General features: G+C 40.8%; 1 protein-coding gene across 6 annotated transcripts in view; it reads left to right on the forward strand.

Moving 5' to 3' along the window:
• Positions 1 to 19,469, forward strand: part of NCOR1 (nuclear receptor corepressor 1) — a 55,658-nt gene that overhangs the window by 27,536 nt on the left and 8,653 nt on the right. For 5 of the 6 annotated variants that reach the window (XM_085557303.1, XM_021524934.3, XM_021524936.3 and 2 more), the window contains 22 exons: positions 3,302 to 3,432; positions 3,918 to 4,135; positions 5,784 to 5,846; positions 6,182 to 6,321; positions 7,036 to 7,162; positions 7,815 to 8,370; positions 9,067 to 9,196; positions 9,463 to 9,658; positions 10,208 to 10,378; positions 10,553 to 10,713; positions 11,084 to 11,204; positions 11,308 to 11,409; positions 11,895 to 11,992; positions 12,766 to 12,934; positions 13,372 to 13,512; positions 14,741 to 14,824; positions 15,335 to 15,591; positions 15,685 to 16,045; positions 16,550 to 16,774; positions 17,540 to 17,749; positions 18,410 to 18,559; positions 19,094 to 19,267. In XM_085557303.1, the coding sequence (XP_085413429.1) occupies positions 3,302 to 3,432; positions 3,918 to 4,135; positions 5,784 to 5,846; positions 6,182 to 6,321; positions 7,036 to 7,162; positions 7,815 to 8,370; positions 9,067 to 9,196; positions 9,463 to 9,658; positions 10,208 to 10,378; positions 10,553 to 10,713; positions 11,084 to 11,204; positions 11,308 to 11,409; positions 11,895 to 11,992; positions 12,766 to 12,934; positions 13,372 to 13,512; positions 14,741 to 14,824; positions 15,335 to 15,591; positions 15,685 to 16,045; positions 16,550 to 16,774; positions 17,540 to 17,749; positions 18,410 to 18,559; positions 19,094 to 19,267 (3,985 nt within the window). Of the gene's footprint in view, positions 1 to 1,987; positions 2,164 to 3,301; positions 3,433 to 3,917; positions 4,136 to 5,783; positions 5,847 to 6,181; positions 6,322 to 7,035; positions 7,163 to 7,814; positions 8,371 to 9,066; positions 9,197 to 9,462; positions 9,659 to 10,207; positions 10,379 to 10,552; positions 10,714 to 11,083; positions 11,205 to 11,307; positions 11,410 to 11,894; positions 11,993 to 12,765; positions 12,935 to 13,371; positions 13,513 to 14,740; positions 14,825 to 15,334; positions 15,592 to 15,684; positions 16,046 to 16,549; positions 16,775 to 17,539; positions 17,750 to 18,409; positions 18,560 to 19,093; positions 19,268 to 19,469 lie in introns of those variants that run through there. The other variant, XM_021524937.3, reaches the window with a different exon arrangement.

Raw genomic sequence — 19,469 nt, forward strand, 5'->3', positions numbered from 1 at the left:
TAATAGGAAAGGTTATCGCTGTTGGAGTAGTGACTGGGGAAGGATTGCAGTTAAAGTCTGGATGTGTGGCAAATGAAAAAAAGATGGAAATGAGCAGGATTGTCCAAATGTGGACACTTAGCAGAGGTAGTGCTGCCATTTGGAGTAGCTCAGTTCCTTGTGCCATGATAAGATGAGGTTGGTGTGACCATGGGAAGTGTCACATGTTGAGGGGTGCCTTTGCTGGGTGCTGTTCTGAGGGGTGAGGAGACAGAACTGGCTCAGCTGTAGTGCAGTGGAACTGGAGATTTGGAGATATTTAGAAATTCATTACTGTATATTTAAATGTCTTTTCCACATTGTTAAACTTCAGAATATTTGAACTGTTAGAATTCAAAATTTGGATGGGCTTTTCTGTCCATAAATGCTTGCTTACTTTGGATAATGTATATAGAACAGGAAGATTTTAATTCCAGCCTTAGACACAAGGCATGGATTTGCTTGGTGAACTCAGCTCAAGGTGCTCTGCCTGACTTTGTGTCTGCTCCTGTGAGTGCTGATTTATGTGTGAGTAACTGAATACATCAGTTGGAACACTGAAGGTTTGTTCAGCTCAGATTACTTGCTCTTGGAATTGTAGCAGAGTTGTACTCTGTAATTGCTGGTTGTTGATCCACTTTTAAGTGCTACAGCAGATCCCTAAACTTTGGGCAACTGCTGGCCAAGTTTAATGTGTGCTCTGTGAAGGATGCAGGAAAGTGCCAGGTTTTTAGCTCTGGAGAGGGTTGAGCTGGACTTGCCAACTCAAAAAAATACTCTCAGCACTCTAAAAAGGAAATTTTACCACTTCTGGAACTTTAAATTCAGAAGTATTGCAGTTAGCATGTTAATTGTAAAGATCTACATGGTGCCAAAAATCATATATGTATTTATAATTTTATTAATGATTAATCAGCAACATCTATAACAGCTAGTAAAAAAAGAAGTTGAGAGGGTTGAACTGCTTGGCTTGCCAGAACTTTTATCTTACAGTTGCAGAAAGCAGCTCGCCCCTTCCCCCTCCCATGCCCCAGCTTTGTTTGAAGCTGATATTTTTCATATCTCTCAGTAGCAACTTGAAACTTTCTTGCTGATTGGCAAACACAAGTCATGTAAGATTTATGAGGTGCTCCAGGATTGGCTTAGGCCAGTAACAGGTGCTTCAGCTTAAACTCTTAATAGTTCATATATTTTTGTAAATTAGGAGGCAAGCAAGTGGAATATTGCAGTGGAGGAGATATTAATCATGGTAAGGACGTTGAAGTCCTTCAGAGAATGCACTGAGCAAAACATGGTTCAAGTTTCAGTGTGGGGGCTTCCACTTGAGAGAAGCTGAGTGCTGGATCAAGGTTGTGAAGAGGTGCAAGGCTAATAAAATTTTTATGTGTGCTTGTACTCAAATAGGTCTAGAAAGGGCTTTTTATAAAATGCTGCCTGAACTGTTCTAGAGTGTCACAGAGGTAACTGAACAAATGTGTCTTAAACCAAAGCTTGTCAAATATAGAGCAAGTTTTTAACATAGAATTGAGAGAAAGCCATGGCTGTATGGTGCTTTAACTTGCCTATCCCTAAAAGTGTTCAGGACAGGGCTTGGAGCAACCTGGTCTGGTGGGAGATAGCAGGGGGTTTGGAATTGGATGATCTTTAAGGTCCCTTCAAACCCAAACCATGCTGTGATTCTACGATTACAGAGAATTCCTTAAATAACTGGTTGAAAGAAGGTTTCTTTAAGTGAAGTTTGAAATGGATTTGGTGGCCAAGCAGTGGTCAGTGCTGGGCTGTGTGGCTGGAGCCCGTGGCTGGCAGCAGGTGGGAGGCCAGTGATGTGAGCAGACAGAAATTCGCCGCCTGTGTGTGACGGGGATCACCTCTGGTGACTCCGGGGAGATTAGAAGGTGCTGTGTGAGAGGGGCAGCACTGCTGCAGGCAGCTTAAGTGGCAGAATGACACAATTTCCTGGAATAAACACGTTGCTGGGTCAGGCAGCCTCTGCTAAGGAGCTCTGTGATGTCGCTGCTGGGGTGGGTTTTGCCCTTTTGAGCCGTGCCCTGAGCTCAAGCCCATCCCCTCGTGAGGACAGTAAAAGTTGCAATCAGCAGATGAATGTGCAGGAACGTCGCTGACCGAGCCTTCGACTCCTTTAAGGTTTGTGTTTATGCATTGCTTATGCAGCTTAAATGAAGTTACTGGCTAACAGAGAACCAAGTGATGTTAAATTGGCCTGGTAAGAATGGGATTTTCAACAACTGTTTTCTAAATTGATTAGATGTAAAATAATTTTCTTTAATGCAGTTTTAACTCCTTGTTTTCAGGTCAATCTATCTAGCAAGATGGAAATAATTTATCTTAGCATGTCTCTGACGTCTTCCTTGAAGGAAGTGTTTGCATAATCATTAACCAGCACCTTAATTGCTAATAATTTGCAGCAAGATGATAGTGGTTAGTTTTTAAGGTTTCTGCTCCAGTTCACATTGTTAAAATATCAAAACCAAGTCAGTTTGTGACTATTTCCAGCCTCAGTTTAGTTTGTGAAACAGTGACACCTGCTGCTGCACTCATGGGGAAGTTGCTTCCTCTGTGAAAAAGTAGACTATTTTTCAGTAGACTGTAAAATCTGAGTTCATTAAGCTTGTAATTCTCTGTCCTTGTGTTTCCATGAATTGCCAAATGTTCTCTGGGTATCTGTTTGAGACAAGCACAGTGCTTGTAAAACTGTCATCTCAGTAGAGAAAAGAGATTTTGTTGGTTCTTCTAATAATTCTTTCTGTAAACTCACTGGAAATGTAAGTCTAAAGTTCCCAACCCAATTTTTTAAACAATTATATTTCTTAAATACTAATGACAGTTTTGAGAAAGCGACTTGGAGTTGCTGATAACTTTTATGTTACAAGACCTCCTGCTCCCCAGTTGCAAGATCATGTTTCACTATAAAATGCACAAAGTTAAAAATAAAATTTGAGAGGAGCAACACTCTCACTACATGGTCAGACCTCCCTAAGCACTTTTAAAAGGTAGCTGTTCATTTTTAGTGGGGCACACAGCAGCCAGTGTGTGATTGTGCACCATCACCTCCATGCTCATGCTGCAGAAACCTCCTGTACTTCCATAGAATTTATATTATATAAAGCAGAGTTATTCTCTTATGCTGACCACTCTGCAGTGCCTGTAACTTAAAATATTATCAAGTGGGAAGTAAGGCAGCATCAGTTTTTATGCTGCTCTGAGGACAAGATGCTGCACTTTTGTGTGATCAAGTTATCATCTAAATTCTATTTCATTTCAGCAACAGATTGCTCGTCCTTCTCAAGAAGAAAAGGTAGAAGAAAAGGTAGAAGAGGAAAAATCAGACAAATCAGAAAAAAAAGAGGAGGAAAAGAAAGATGAGGAGGAGAAGGATGAGAAGGAGGAATCTAAGTAAGTTTGTATGTGCTGAAATGCATGAATTCACCTAGATTGCAGGTTTTGGCAAAGATCAGAACAGGATTTACATTAGCCTGCCAGTGAAATCTGGACTGAAAACTATTTATTTTGTGTGTGAAACAATTTTTTGGACATACAAATTTCTCTGTCTTGCTGAGCTAATCAGATCAGTGGAAAAAGTAACGATTATTACTTTGCACATGTAATAATTTCCATGTCTTGTTGGTTTGGGATTTTCTCATACATTCTATCACACATGGGGTGTTCCTATTTTCTTTGAAGTTGACCAAATCATGTATCTGTGTTACTGTCTGGCAACTGGAAGTTGTGGGCAATAATTCTGTTTCACTAAAGGCATCTTTTGAGTTTCATAGAGTTTTGTTTGTGGGGTTTGGGGTTTTTTTGTCCGTTGATATTCAGGAATATCTGCTCACAATGGCTCTCTGAATGTGACTGAACTATATTTTACCTATTCCCAGAGAGAATACCAAAGAAAAGGACAAAACTGAAGTTGCACCAGAGGAAACAGAGGAGAGGGAGCAGGCAGCTCCTCGGGGCCGAAAAACCGCCAACAGCCAAGGTCGGCGTAAGGGCAGAATCACCAGATCAATGACAAATGAAGCTGCACAAGCAAATGCTGCTGCAGCTGCAGCCACTGAAGAGCCACCACCACCTCTGCCACCCCCACCAGAACCTTGTGAGTAGCATCTACAGCACTCCCAGGGACCCAGCTGGTCACAGGCTCCTCACTGACACGGGGCTGTTTCCAGGCATGCAGCGCACTTCTGTTTTCCTGTTTAATATTCCAGCTTTATTCTTAGCCCTGCTTATAATTTTGTGACTGTGTGGAACTGCTAAACTTCACAAGTGTAACTTCATGAATAGCGCATGTGCAGTCAACTGACTGTTAGAATGATGTGAGGGGAGAAAAGGCTGTTCAGCCCTTGTGTGCCAACACCTTGTCTCCCTGGGCAGGTTCATGAGGGTCTGCAGAGATCCAGGTGCCTGTGACACAGATTCATTTACAGGCTGCAGCTCACTGAGGATGCAGTTAAATAATTGGCCTGATATTTGAGTACTTCAGGGAGTTTCATAAGCTGAAATAGATCTTGGCAAGTTGTTGTTTTTGCATTAGATGGCAAGAGCTTTTTAAAAATGAAATGTTACTTTCTTGGCTGGTATGGTTAAAGACTACGCAGTCTCTGAGTGTATTTTGGAAAAGGCTGACCTACTTTGTGTTGATGCAGAAATACCAGAATATCTTGTGGCTGGTAAATAATTATCCAGGATGGCAGGGCAGGTTGTGGTTTTTTTCTTGCAGTGATCTGCTGTGGCAAATTTTGTTGCTCCTCATGCTTCAGCTGGGTAGTTACAGGCAGCTGCTATTCTAGAGCTTGTAACAGCTCTTCTGTTACTCACATGTTCTGCCTATAAAGAACAGAGTAAGTGGGCACATCAGGTCTTGTATGACTGTAAACAACAATTATTGTGAGAAACATTCTTGCTCCATTGATACAGTGGGGTTTTATAAGCAGTGGGTTTTTATAATTCTGAAGCAATAGTGGGTTTTGCTTTTGTTTTATTTTTAAACAATTTTTCCAGGGTTTTCTGAAAAACCCAAAATAGTTTTTCAGTGGATCAGATACTTTACAGTGTCCTACTTTTGTGATTTGTTAATGGAAGCTGTTGCAGGGTCTTTGTTACATGCTGTATGTAATGGCAGATTTTATAGAAAGGAAATGGAGGCTGGTGCAGCTCAGTGCTGTTCAGAAATTTATACAGGATGATACAAAATCCAGAGGATTGAATGCAGAGCACTTTGTACTGAATCATACTTAGTTTCCTGCTTTCTTTAACTTAGTGGAGGGTTTTGTTTTCTTTGCTTTTTGTCCATTTATGCAGTTGGAGACTCAGTTAATACAGGAACAGTAGATTTCTTGACACCCACTAACCAATAAACAACCATTCCAGCAGTGAGACAGCACTGAGCTAGCTTAAAGCATGTTGGATTGCTGCTTTTAGTAGCTGATGGTAATTACTGATATTTAAAATAAAATTTCAGTGATAATACATCTAAGTTACTTACAAATCTTCCTTGACAGACAATCCCAGTTTTGTAGGCAGAATAGTTTGAATAGTTTTTTCTGCTGAGCTTTTGGTGGTCCCTTCTGTGTCTCTGACTTGGTTTAATGGAGATTGACTGCTTCCCTCTGATAAGAGAGCTTTCCCCAGTGGCCTGAGCAAGCCATAATGTAAATAGATTTCTTGACTATGGGATGCATAATTAGTGCCATGATAATGAATCCTGGTCTTGTCTCTGCTCAGTGTCTTTGTTTCTCTTTCAGCTTCTACAGAGCCTGTGGAGACATCCCGCTGGACAGAAGAAGAAATGGAAGTTGCTAAGAAAGGTAAACCTTGTAAACCCTTTGACTTCCTTCTGGATACTTGCATTTACAAAATTTCAAGGATTTACTGAATATATTTGCTGTGACTTTTGCCAACACTACGCTGATTTGAAAATTGCTGTTGGTTTTTTTGTAAAAAAAGAAAAAGCAAGCAGCTTTAACAGGCAGAATCATCTTTTGAGATTATATTGACTCTTTTCCTGTGGGTTACTTAAAACTGTTTGGACAGCAGTAGTTCTCTGTTTTGCCTTCCCATAAGCATTGTTGTTCCATTTATTGAGGTTTGGATAGCTGAGTTATTGATCATAGTAAATATTGGTTCATTTATGTCTGACCAGGTCTAGTGGAACACGGGCGAAACTGGGCAGCGATTGCCAAAATGGTTGGGACGAAAAGTGAAGCTCAGTGTAAGAACTTCTACTTCAACTACAAAAGGAGACACAACCTGGACAGTCTCCTCCAGCAGCACAAACAGAAGGTGAGTGCTGTGGATATTGAATATTTTGCAGGAGAAAACTTGGATCTTTCTGAAATCATGCATCACACTTCACTAAGGCTGTTTTGCAATCTCCACTCATTTCCTTTTCTACTTGTTTTTGTGTTGTGACATAAATCTCCTACAAAGGGTGGCCAGTGCTCACTGACCTGTGACAGTAAGTAAGCATTTTTTGCTTTAAAATGCAATAGAAGGTTTTGTACTAAGTAAAACACTTGAGCCTGAAGAGTTCATCAGTGCTCTGAAAAGCACATGCCTCACCAGCGTGTAAGCAGCTGTAGATGTACAGCAGCTGCTTGAAACACAGCAAGCACTGACCTTACCAAACAGAGCAGAAGAGGTGGTAGAAGTCCAGAAACTGAAAGTCTGGGGGCATTGAAAGTAGAATGTTGTGTGTTGGAATCCTCTAAGATGCAATGCTACCCTGGTCTTCTCTCACTGAGGTCAAGAACATCAGTGTTTGCTGCAATTGTTCAGTTCCCCAAAAATGCCGTGAGACCATGGTTTGTTCCCAAACTTCCTTTTGGTCAGGAGCAGCAAAAGTTGGGCTGAAGTTGAAAGTGTCCCCTTGTGAATGACTGTGCTAAATAGAGATTCTGTGTCCTTCATTTCAACCTCAGATTGGTAAATGGGAATGTGGTAAAAGGCAGTAATTGTGAATTTTCGGTACATAGTCAATGCTTGTGTCTTCCTCAGTCTTCGCGAAGGCCCCGAGAGGAGCGAGATGTGTCACAGTGTGAGAGCGTGGCTTCCACTGTGTCAGCTCAGGAGGATGAAGATATTGAAGCCTCTAATGAAGAAGAGAACCCAGAAGACAGTGAAGGTAACTTCTCTGGGAAGGAAGCTGGTGTGTGCACAGAAAGGAGCCTATGTTTTGTGCTAATTATATGCTCAGAAAGCTGTGTTCCACTTCATGATGTTGTTGTTGTTCAAATGCTCTTTCAGTTGAGTTTCAGCAATTTGAACTCACTCGAGGGGATGCAGCATTTTTAGAATTTAGCAGCCTAAAGATGTTTGGTGCTTAGTATTTTGAGATGTTTTGATTATGCTGTCATCTGGAGTCTTGAAATAAATTTAATAAAATAAACATAACCTTTGGTAGTTGGTAGTCTCAGTAAAGCTTCAGACAAGCTAATTCAAGTGGTATTCTTTTTGTTATATTTTTTTTTAATATATATTTGTTGGTTGCAACTGCTTATTTATAGACACTCAACATCAGTCAATGTTGGCTGGTCTTTTGTGAAGTAAAAGGCAATAGAATTCATAAACAATGAATGAGAGAAGATAAAGTGTTGGGTTTTAAGTAGTTGTTATTTTTTAGTTGCAGTATTTCTGTAATTCAGCCAATTGTCCATTTCTATAATAAGTCAAAATTGTTTTTGCAGATGGATTGGTTAAAACTGATGGATCCTTATTGCACCCAATTTGTCAGATTTCATTGATTGAACCTTCATGGCAAAACATTTTTTCTCCAGGTGCTGAAAATAGTTCTGATACAGAAAGTGCTCCATCTCCAACTCCAGCAGAACCTGCTAAACCAACTGAAGAAACTCCATCTGAGCCTGCTGCTCCAAAAGTAACCACTGAGGCCCCAGCAGAGCAGGAATCTGCCATTAAACCTGCAGCCAGCACATCTCCCTCCTTACCAGCCCAAAGTGTAACAACAGCTGAAACTCAGAACCCTGAGCCACAGGTCAAGGAAGAAATAAACACTGAGGCCGAAGAGCCTATGGAGGTGGACAGTAGAAGCCATTCAGCTGAAGCTAAGCCTGTGATTACTCTTCCAGTTCATACCAAAGTAGAACCTGTAGAGACTGAAATGAGGCTACCCGAGAATATTCAAGTGAAAATAGAGAGTGATACCAAAGAGAGAGAAATGGAGAAACCCAAGGAAAAGTCAGAACCAGAGGAAATGGACTACAGCCTGTCCCAGCAAGTTCCTACAGCCAGACCAGAATCCCATTCAGATAATGACTCCAGTGCCACCTGCAGTGCTGATGAGGAAGTTGATGGAGAACCTGACAGACAGGGGTGAGTATGGCTTTGAACAGACAGCCTCTGGAGCTGTTTCTCTTTTGGGAATGGCTGACACCACTGAGGGTATTTGAAGTCTTTTCAGTTTTCTGTTGGTGCAGTTCCTGTGTCACCCCAGCGTGGCACTGGAGCCAGTATCCCCCCTCCCTCTCAGTGGTTTAATATACACACAGTGCCAGGGATAGATGCTTAAATGTCAAAAGTATCCAGTGTCATGGAGTGCATGTGGGCTTTGGAAGAGTGCAGGTGATGGTGTTTGTGCACTCCCTTGCCTCTTCAAACATCATCTTTCCACAAATGTCTTAGCCCTCCATGTGAAATCATTTTGTTGTAGACTACTGTTTATTTTCTGTGAACTAAATACATGTAGTCCTTCCTATCCATTGTGTTTTTCCAAAGCACTCTCCACAGCAAAGGTTACATTGATGTAAGTACTGCATACATAAATTTCTGATGTGGCAGATTCTGAGCTCATATTTTGGAATTTCTGTGTATTATAAAAATATAGCAGCATCTGTTGCCTTTCTACCATATGTGCTGTGGGACAAAACACAACATGGTTCTGACTTTTCAGCTCTTGGTCCAGTTTGATAAATGTGTTGGTTTTTTGAATTTAAGAGTTCTGGCTGTAAATTTAAGATGTATAATCTTGGTTCTTTTGGTGATATTTTCCCCCTCCATCTCTTTTTCCAGTATCTTCAGCAGAGAGTCAAAGCCCTCCCTGTTAAATCCCACTGGGTCAATTCTGGTATCATCCACAATAAAGCAAGGGCAGATGGACCTGCAACAGCTTCACCACCGAGCTGCTGTCATCCCACCTATGGTATGGGCAATTTTCAGTGCTGTTTGTTACCCCTATACCTACTCAGGAAACAAAATGTTAAATAAATGAAGAAAAACATTATTTGCTTTATTATTGTATTTTTCAGGGGGAAAATAGGTTAAGTACAACCAAGTATAAACCATATAGCTTAAAACCAGGTGTGGACCTTTTGAAACACCCAGACTGCAGAGGGTAGTTGAGCTCCACAGCTCCTCCAGGAAGTGCCTGTGAGGGTGTCCCTGGCATTGTCCCTTTGCTGTCCCCAGGTTTCCTGCAGCCCCTGCTCTGTCCCCGTGGGCACTCCAGTGAGTGGTTATGCCCTCTACCAGCGGCACATCAAGGCCATGCACGAGTCAGCCCTGCTGGAGGAGCAGCGGCAGCGCCAGGAGCAGCTGGACATGGAATATCGGAGCGCTGTGAGCCCCTGCGGCACCTCCAAGAGCCCCAGTGTGGAGTGGGAAGGTTGGTGTTCCCACAGCTGTGCTTTGTGTCTGTGTGTTACGCTGCTGCCTCGTTGGAGAGTGACAGTTCTGTGTGATAAGGAACTGATAATGCACTGCTCCTTGCTGGAAGGGACCTGCCTGCTCTGCTCACTTACTGTTGAAGAGCTGCCATGTAGCCCCTTCATATAAAGGCAGAAAACTGTTCCAATTGGGTCAAACCCAAAAATTAGTTGTTCCTACAGAGAAAGATGGAACATGCCAGTGAAAAGAGCAGATGATCCTCTTCTAGGGGAGGCCTTTCCAGAAGCTTAATGTATAGGTGGGAGTGTGTACTCTGCACTAAAACATTAATTTGAACTGTGCTCATACTTGGACACTGAGCACTGAAACAGGGCACAAAAGTTTGGTAGAACACATTAATACTTCTTTTTAATTGCACTGTTTGAACCTGATGGGTGTGCGTGGCATTAGAATAGTCCCTGTGTTAAAACTGTGCTGTGAATTGGACCTTTTGACTCCAATTTCTAACCCAGGGTTCTTCTCTTTCTGATTATTTCAACCCTCCCAGGAAAACCAGTGGCCTATATGCCTTATGCTGAGGTCAAGAGAATAGAACAGGAAGCACAAGTGCAAAATGCAGCCACAAGGTCAGCATCACCTTACAGGTTATCTCCAAGAGAAGTCAATAAAGCCTCTCCCCAGCCTGAGATGAATGCAGCTCGCTACAGTGTCCCTCCAGGTAAAGATCTGGAGGATCAAATTATTCCCTAAACACTTTGTGAGTTAATAGAAGAAAGATAATTTTCTGTGTGTGCATGTGAATAGCTGCTCAGTGTTCTTCTAGCCCAGTGAGGCTGTACTGTGTTATTTCTGTTCACACTGCAATGTTTAATGTACAATTTTTCCCCTCAAGTTCTCCAGCCAGCCCCTCACCAGGTGATAACCAATATTCCTGAAGGAGTTCGCCTGCCCACAACCAGACCCACCAGACCACCACCACCTCTCATTCCATCCTCCAAAACCAGTGTGCCATCAGAAAAGCCTTCCTTCATCATGGGAGGCTCAATCTCACAAGTAAGAGAATTATTATTTGAAAATCTGTCTTTTTTTTTTTTTCCCTTTTCTCCTATCTTCAATTTCTTGTACTCAGTTATGGAGTCACAGCATTAACTCTTAAGACCTACCTGTACATATCATTCTAAAAGTCCAGGAATTACAGGAGCTTTAGAAATGGAATATTTACTGACATTTAAGGGCATGGATATCCAGTTTTTGCATCTCCAAACTACCAGTGACACTCCACTCCTGCTGCTCTGTGCTTTGGGACATGGCAGTGGGGCACTGTAGCCTTTCCAGATGGGATCATAGTTTTAGCATTCTCCTTTAAAGAGAGATGTGAGTCTTCATTCCAGAAACAAGAATTAGCATCTATTTGTTGTTTCAGGGAACACCTGGCACTTATTTAACATCCCACAGTCAAGCTTCCTATGCCCCAGAAACTGCAAAGCCATCAGTGGGTTCTATATCCCTTGGGCTGCCAAGGCAGCAAGAGTCGGCCAAATCTGGTAAGGAAAGAAAAGCTGACATGCTTTATACAGACTATTTAATGATCCATAATTAAAGGGAATTAAAAAACCTCAACCTTTTTCTCTTTCTTCTCCTTAATAGCTTCTCTGCCCTATATCAAACAAGAAGAATTCTCACCCAGAAGCCAGAATTCCCAACCTGAGGGACTCCTGGTCAGGGCACAACATGAAAGTGTGGTGCGAGGTAAAGAAAGTCACAGAAATTAAAAAACTCTTGTCAGAACCTGAGAAAACCAAGAGAATTAACTGCTGAAGTGTTATTTTAAAGTATTCTATGATTATATAAGTATCATAAGATTACAGGATTCATTTGTTCCCTGTTTTCCAAGGCATGTGTATTGCTAGCTGACTCCTCCTGTCTGCATGGCTCACTTAAAAATATTTGTTACGAGCCATGCCAATTTCCAAATAAAGTTGCTCACTACAGCAAATCCATTAAAACAAAATAAATTAACTGCTGTGAGTTAATGCTGTAAAATACTTATAGTCTGTAAAAGGCTATATTAAAAGAGGAAATAGCCTAACTGCCTCATATGCCAGCTGTTAAATTGAATTTTCCCCTGTATTTTAATGCAAACTAACAATTCTCAATAGAATTTTAAATTATTTCAAATGGAGTGGATTTTTAAAAATTCTCTTATTTATCAGGATGTCTTTATTTTAAATCAGGTACCACAACAATACAGGAGGGGAGTATAACACGAGGAACTCCAACCAATAAAGTTTCAGTTGAGACCATTCCTTCTTTGAGAGGCTCCATAACTCAGGTATTTTACCTTTTATTGCTGGGAAGGCTGCAGCAAAACAGATCTTCATCTTCAGACTATCATTGTGAATGTATTTGCATGTCTGAAAAAGTAAATTATTATCACAGGGTAGGAACTGCCTTGAAAAAAGAACTTTCAATCCAATCAGATGTTCAAACCCACTATTGCTGAAGTCAGCATTGCCATGATTTCATCTTCGTATGTATGAGTTTTCAAACCTTTTAAGTAATACCAGAGCCTTTGGTAAACCTATCTGAGGGCAACTTTCCTGAAAATTGCATCACACCTGAATTCAAATATTCAAACCAAGTGTAACCAGTTTTGTGCAGATTCTATTTAAATCCAAGAAGGGAAATTGAGGTCTTTTGTCTTACCATTTTAAATACTGTTGGTTTGGCATCCCTTTGTACAGAGAAAAATTGCCTCATCTCTGCTTTGAGATGAGGAGAGGTTTCATTGCTTTGGACAGAAATAAAACCTAACGGCACCATGTGGTATATATTATCTTCTCCCCATATGGTATTTATAGGTTAAATGTTCCACGTTGTGAAATACTCTGGTAATATCCTTTAACAAGTTAGCAGAAATAATCTTACTCATATTTCAATTAAGTGTCTACAATAGAGGCAGAAGTTTAAGCCATACTTGATAAATTAGTTGGTTTTCTAGACCTAAAAGCTTTTTTTTGGTTTTGTTGTATTTCCCCTTCACTCCTCCCTGTTCTCTGATGACTCAGAGCTGTGAATTCATTGCTGTGCTGGGTTTGCACACAGGGTACCCCAGCTCTGTCCCAGCCCGGCATCGCCGCCGATGCGCTGCTGAAGGGAACCATCACCCGCCTGGCCACCGAGGACAGCAGCCCAGAGAAGTGCAGAGAGGAGGCCTCAGCCAAGGGCCATGTCATCTATGAAGGCAAAAGTGGGCATATTCTATCTTATGATGGTGAGTATTTGTGGATTCTACCTGATCAAAGTCAGGTTCTGCTTTGATAATCCACAGCTGAAGTGTTTCTGCTTCCAAGCAGATGCGTATTTAAAACATAGTTCAACTATTCCTTTGCCATTTATTTTCTATTTGTCATTGAATGTTTGCATTCTGAAAGGGTAAATAACCAGGTTTAAAATTACCTGTATTAAAATAAAAATAAATGTATCACATAACTTTGACCTTCAGTTGAAATATTGATAAATGGGTAACTTAACAAGTAACTTTTTGACCAACTATAAAGGATCTTTTTTAAGATTGATATTTAATGTTACAATAGTACATTGAAGTTGTGTTGTTTAGATATTAATAACCTGTGGTCTCATTAATGTAATATTCATGTGTCCTTTTTTGTTGTCCACATTTCCTGACCACACTCTTGTACATTTTTCCAGCTATTAAAAATGTCCGTGAAGGAACAAGGAGCCCAAGAACTGCTCATGAAATTGGTTTAAAGAGAACCTATGATACAATGGAAGGAAATATAAAGCAAGGGATGTCACTGAGGGAGTCTCCAGGGTCTGCACCACTGGAAGGTAAAAACATCTGCTTCCAAGGTGTTTATTTTATCCATTGATGTAAGAGCCTTTAGAGTTATCTTAGGGTGCAGATTAACAGGGAAGTTAGATTTAAATCACACAAATGACCAAATCTAAACTGCAGTTAGAGTGTGCTGCAAACAGGAGTGGAATAGATCCCACTTTTCTTTCCTGTTTTACCACAACTGCTGCTACTGCAGGTGGCACTTCCTGCTCTCAGCACATCTGACAGATGTCCCTGACTCTCCACAATCCCAGTGGTCCTGTGGAGCTCAAACACTGGGTCACACCAGCACAGCCTCTGCCACTCCCTTTAGTCAAATATTGGTATCACACTGCCCTGACCTTATACATTCCTGCAAAAAACCTCTGAACTGCAGGATCTTGCTTCAGGGCATCCCTAGTGCTGTGGTGTTTTAATAAACTGTAATCAAACAAAGCCTGCAGAGGCCAAGGCAGGTCATTATATAACTTTTCTGATTGTTTTGTAAATACAAATGCAAGAAATATTTCCTGCCTCAGCCATAGAGCCTGGCTCCTTAAAAGCATTTTGTGCCACCTTTGGGTAGGCCTTAGAGGATATTTTGTGGACATGGCCATCAGATGGAACAATGTGAAGTGAGGTTTGTAGGCTACACACAGAAATTCAGTGTTGCCTCTACGTTGCTGCTCTGGTATTTCCATGCTTTGTCTCATCAGTGACGCATTTTCTGTCTTCAAACTGTGAAAAATTATGAGTATTTTGAGCACTTTGTTTAGAGTCTTATTGTAGACACAGAAAATTCATCTTTTCCCCAATGATTCAGTATAAACTTTGATAATGTGGAGTATGCTGAGGCGTATTTTGGACTTTTTTATATTGGTTCAACTTCCCACCATGAATACCTTTCTTTCTAGGCAAGGAAAGTGGAGTGTGAGAAAAGCAGTGACTGCTTTTGAAACAAAGGTTAAGCTTAATTATAAAAAACACCTCCTGTTTTCTAAATATGTTAAAACTTGCAAATATGCAATAGCACAAATACTTGAACTGAAAGATTATTTTTTTAGGGCAGGAGGTGTTTATAACATGTTGCTGCAATGCCTGGCATACTGAGGCTTGGCCCTCTGGGCACTGCCAGGGTACAGATACCATCTCATGTGTAAGAAGGAGGGGGTTTGTTGGTTTGGAGGTTGGATTTTTTTAACACTTGTTTAATTCTCTAAATTGCCTTCATTTTAATTTTAGGTTTAATCTGCCGAGCGCTGCCTCGGGGTAGCCCACACGCTGAACTAAAGGAGAGAACAGTCTTGTCTGGCTCTATAATGCAAGGTGAGGCATTGCAGGTTTAAATAGGGGAGCATTAATTAATCCTCAAAAATCTGGATTTCTGAACCTTAAAGCTCTTATTAACTGTGGGAGCTGTGTTAAAGGTGGAACTTATTTTATGAAAAGTTTTCAGAGCATAAATCAGCAGCTTTTTGATATGCTGCATTCAAAGCTAGTCTGTAAATATAGATTTTTTTTCTTATTGGAAAATAGACTTTTTAATATGAATACTTGGTAATTAGCACCTTTTTTTTTTCAATGAACACTAGCATATCTGCAGATGCATTTATTTCTTTCATTTCAGCATCTCAAATAACATGGGAGGTTTATTTATTTTATTTAATATATTGTTCAATATTATTTTTGTGATGATTTTTTTAGACTTTGAGTATCTTACCAAAGACTACAGCAAACCAAAGTTTCATTGTTATATGTAATAAGTTACTCTGCTTATGAAAAAAGAGACTTAGCAGCTATAAATACCAGCCATGTGATCCTTTCTTTCTATAAAAGGCACACCAAGAGCAACAGCTGAAAGTTTTGAAGAAGGTTTGAAGTACCCCAAGCAGATCAAGAGAGAGTCCCCTCCCATCAGGACGTTTGAAGGAGCCATCACCAAGGGCAAACCCTACGATGGGGTCACCACCATAAAGGAGATGGGTCGCTCCATCCATGAGATCCCAAGGCAGGACCTCTTAAGCCAAGAGAGTCGCAAGACTCCTGAAATAGTGCAGACAGCCAGGCCAATCATAGAAGGCTCCATATCTCAGGTAAATACAAAAGCACTGTCACACTCACACAGCTCAGGCTGCACGAGTTTTTTCCACAACATGACTTTAACCTGAACTTTTTCTCCTCTTCAGGGCACACCCATAAAATATGAAAGCAACTCTGGCCAGTCTGCCATCAAACACAATGTAAAATCTTTAATCACTGGACCAAGCAAGCTGCCCCGGGGAATGCCTCAGCTGGAAATGGTGCCAGAAAACGTGAAGGTGGTGGAGCGAGGAAAATACGAAGATGTGAAGACCGGGGATGCCGTGCGGTCCCGTCACACGTCCGTAGTCAGCTCTGGTCCCTCTGTTCTCAGGTCAACCCTTCATGAAACTCCCAAATCACAGCTGAGCCCTGGGATTTATGATGATACAAATGCTCGGAGGACACCTGTGAACTATCAGAGTCCAATGTCCAGGAGTTCACCTATGATGAATAGAGTTAGTGAGGGTATGTCATTCCTGTCCACAGTAAGACAAAAAAGCTTTACTATTTGAATTTTTATGTACTCCATTCTTCTTTATTTTATTCGAGTGGCTTGTCTCAATTTAGAAGTTGGCTAGAATGAATTTTAGAAGGCTGTAAGCTGTTAATTGAAATAAGAAAATGAAAATCTGCCATAATAGAAGAGGGAAGTGGGAATGCAATTCAGTCTCAATTTGCATTTGATTATGGATCACATTGAAAGTGGTACCTACAAGGATAATGTTTTAAAGGCAGAAGCTATTTCTGATTTTAAAATATCTAAATGAGGAAGATGTTTTAGTGAAGTATAAACAATCTTGGGTTTAAAGTACAGTTCTTTCAGCAGAAGTGTTTTTTGATATAAAATATTTTCTGTGCTTTGTTGTATTGCAGTCACTGAAAATTCCTTGGGAACCAGTGTATTTTTACAGTTAAATTTTCCACAGAGAAATAGGCATTTTATTTACTTAGGTTTTTCATTGCTTTTAGCTGGAGTATCTTCTGGGAAGTCAGCAAATCATGAAAGGAAGAACACACTCACTCCAACACAGAGGGAGAGTGTGCCAGCAAAATCTCCAGTCCCAGGGGTTGATCCTGTAGTGGCTCACAGTCCTTTTGACCCTCACCACAGAGGAGCAACTCCTGAAGTCTACAGGGGTCACCTCCCTCCCCATTTAGATCCTGCTATGCCATTTCACAGGGCTCTGGATCCTGGTAAATACATTTATGTTGGCTTTGAAATACTGTGATCTTTGATGCACAGAAAGGATATCTTTATAAGGCACTTATCAATGGCCAGATATTATTTATAAGGTTATAAGTATTTATTGCTATGATTTGATTTCAGTTTACTGGTGATTTAATATTTAACCAAGATACTTAGTAAATTAGTACTGTATAATGTTGTAACTTCCCTTCAGAGCTGTCTACTTGCTTCTGTTTTGTTAAAAAGTTCACTGTATTTATAGAAAAGTATTCATGGAATGTATTAAAAGCTTTCAGGAAAGCTTTCCAAAGAAGGATGTGGAAGAGGCTAGAGAATTCAAGTGTAATTCTATATAATTATATATAGACTTATATATTCTATATAAGTCCTCTGTTCAAGTCTGATTATTTTCACTGAAGGATTATCAGGTGATGTTAAATACAGCGACTTCCTTTTAACCTATTCCTCAGTTTACTTCTTTGAAGTATTTTCTAAGTTCTTTAGGTGTTTCAGCCTTTTACATTTTCAAAATTTCAGGATTTATAGTTCTATTAGTCATCCCTCCAATCTGGATTGTTTAGCACTTCCAGAGAGCATGCAGTGCAGAAATTCAATAAAACACCAGTATTAAAATGCTATTTTCACTCATTTGTCACCAACTAGAGACACTCGATAGCACCTCTCATTGAAGCTTTACAAACACCTGAAAGTTTTATTTAATCCAGAATCATCCTGCTTCCTAAATGCCTTTTTTCCCCTCCTTTCACCCACAGCTGCTGCTGCTTACCTGTTCCAAAGGCAGCTGTCCCCCACGCCGGGGTACCCCAGCCAGTACCAGCTGTACGCCATGGAGAACACGCGCCAGACCATCCTCAACGACTACATCACCTCCCAGCAGATGCAAGTGAACCTCCGGCCTGATGTCACCAGGGGATTGTCCCCCAGGGAGCAAACTTTAGCACTCCCTTATGCAGGAGCACGAGGTGGGCCTGGCTCTCTTTCTAGAATCCTATGAAAAGTGTGTTTTGGCTGTGCCAGCTGTGGTTTGGATGCACTCATACAAGTCCGTGTATATAAATATGTTTGTCCTGTAGTGATCATGGATGTCTGACAACTCATTTGCAAACTGCTTTTTGTGGAAAGGAAAACCACCTCTATGATCAATATTTTTAAGGAGAAGTCTCTGAGTGTTACTGGTGTTCAAGAGCCAGATTTTTTTTCTACTCATTTTAATTGATGATCAGAACCATATTTAGCTCATCATCAAACTTCAGAAAAGAGAATTATATCAAAATGATAACTTCTTCAAAAAGAATATAAAAGCAACAGCCAGAAGGGTAATGTTTGTGTTAACAATGCTAATAGTTTTATTTTTTGCGTAATACCCAAAATTGCTAAAAGGTGGGTTATTGAGTAGAAGTAAAGTGCATTTTTCCAAAGGGCAATTAAAGGGAGTACTACAAATGCAAATTCTGACTTTGTATGTTCCTAACTTGCTGATTGCCAGATCTAAGAGAGTATAACCAGCTGGAATATAGCCCTACAATTGCCTTATTCTTGTATTTTCTCCACCAAACATTCATTGCTGACTGTGTAGACCATGTCCTGGAGTGGCCATTCTCACATGTGTCATCTCCTGACAGGAATTATTGACCTGAACAACATGGCCCCCACTATCTTAGTGCCTCATCCTGGAGGAACCAGCACCCCACCCATGGAGAGAATCACATATATCCCTGGCACCCAGCTTACCTTCCCTCCCAGGCCTTACAACCCTGCATCTCTGTCACCAGGTAAGAGCTCTCATGGCTTGATGGTGGTTCTAATTATGTGACATGCTGAGAGAATTGACCATCTTTCTTCAGCTTTCATTAATGCCATGTTTTGATGTTTTCTCAGGAGATGCTTTTTGCATGCACCTCTCACTTGGATAGCTAAGGGGTTTTGATGATATCCTGTGTAGTTACAGTAGAAGCACTGTCAAATTCTGAATTTGCCTCATTCTATCAGGTCTTTATTTGTAGTAATTTGATTATAATTCACTAGCCCCATTTTACATGTGTTGAAGGGTAAAATTGGGGTCTATAAGCTGTGTAGTTTCTAACTGTATAGCAACCACTTTAGTGAAAGGCTTTTGAGCCTTCCACTCTCATTATATGTTAAGCTTTTGTCTTCCTAGATAAGTGGATAGTCTTGAGTGGAATTAAAATGTATTTGGGAAATTTTGCTGCAAGTGTATGGCAAAATATATAGGCAAGTGTTTACATTATCATGCTTCGCTTAAGGGTGTTTATTTGCTCCTTAATTTTACCTTGTGGACCTTCCAGGACACCCCACCCACCTGGCAGCTTCTGCAGCTGCAAATGCTGAAAGGGAACGGGAAAGGGAAAGGGAGAAGGAACGGGAAAGGGAGAGGGAACGTGAACGAGAGCGGGAAAGAGAACGAGAACGAGAGAGGGAGAGAATCACCTCAGTCCCTGCTGAGCTTTATCTCCGACCAGGTGAGGGCACATGGATACACCTGGATCACTTGTCTTGTACACTGTAACTGCTCATTTTGTGCAGTCACTGTTAGCAAATACCATTTACAGTTTGCTTTTACTCTGCACTTCAGGCAGGTTCCTGTTGCCCAGCAGTTCTGGTCATAATTACAACTTCTTGAACTTTCTCTCAAAGCAATGTAGCACCTAAAGAGAAGTGAAT

Source organism: Lonchura striata, chromosome 19 (assembly GCF_050655825.1).
Source record: "Lonchura striata isolate lonStrDom1 chromosome 19, ASM5065582v1, whole genome shotgun sequence".
Taxonomy (NCBI): Eukaryota; Metazoa; Chordata; class Aves; order Passeriformes; family Estrildidae; genus Lonchura; species Lonchura striata.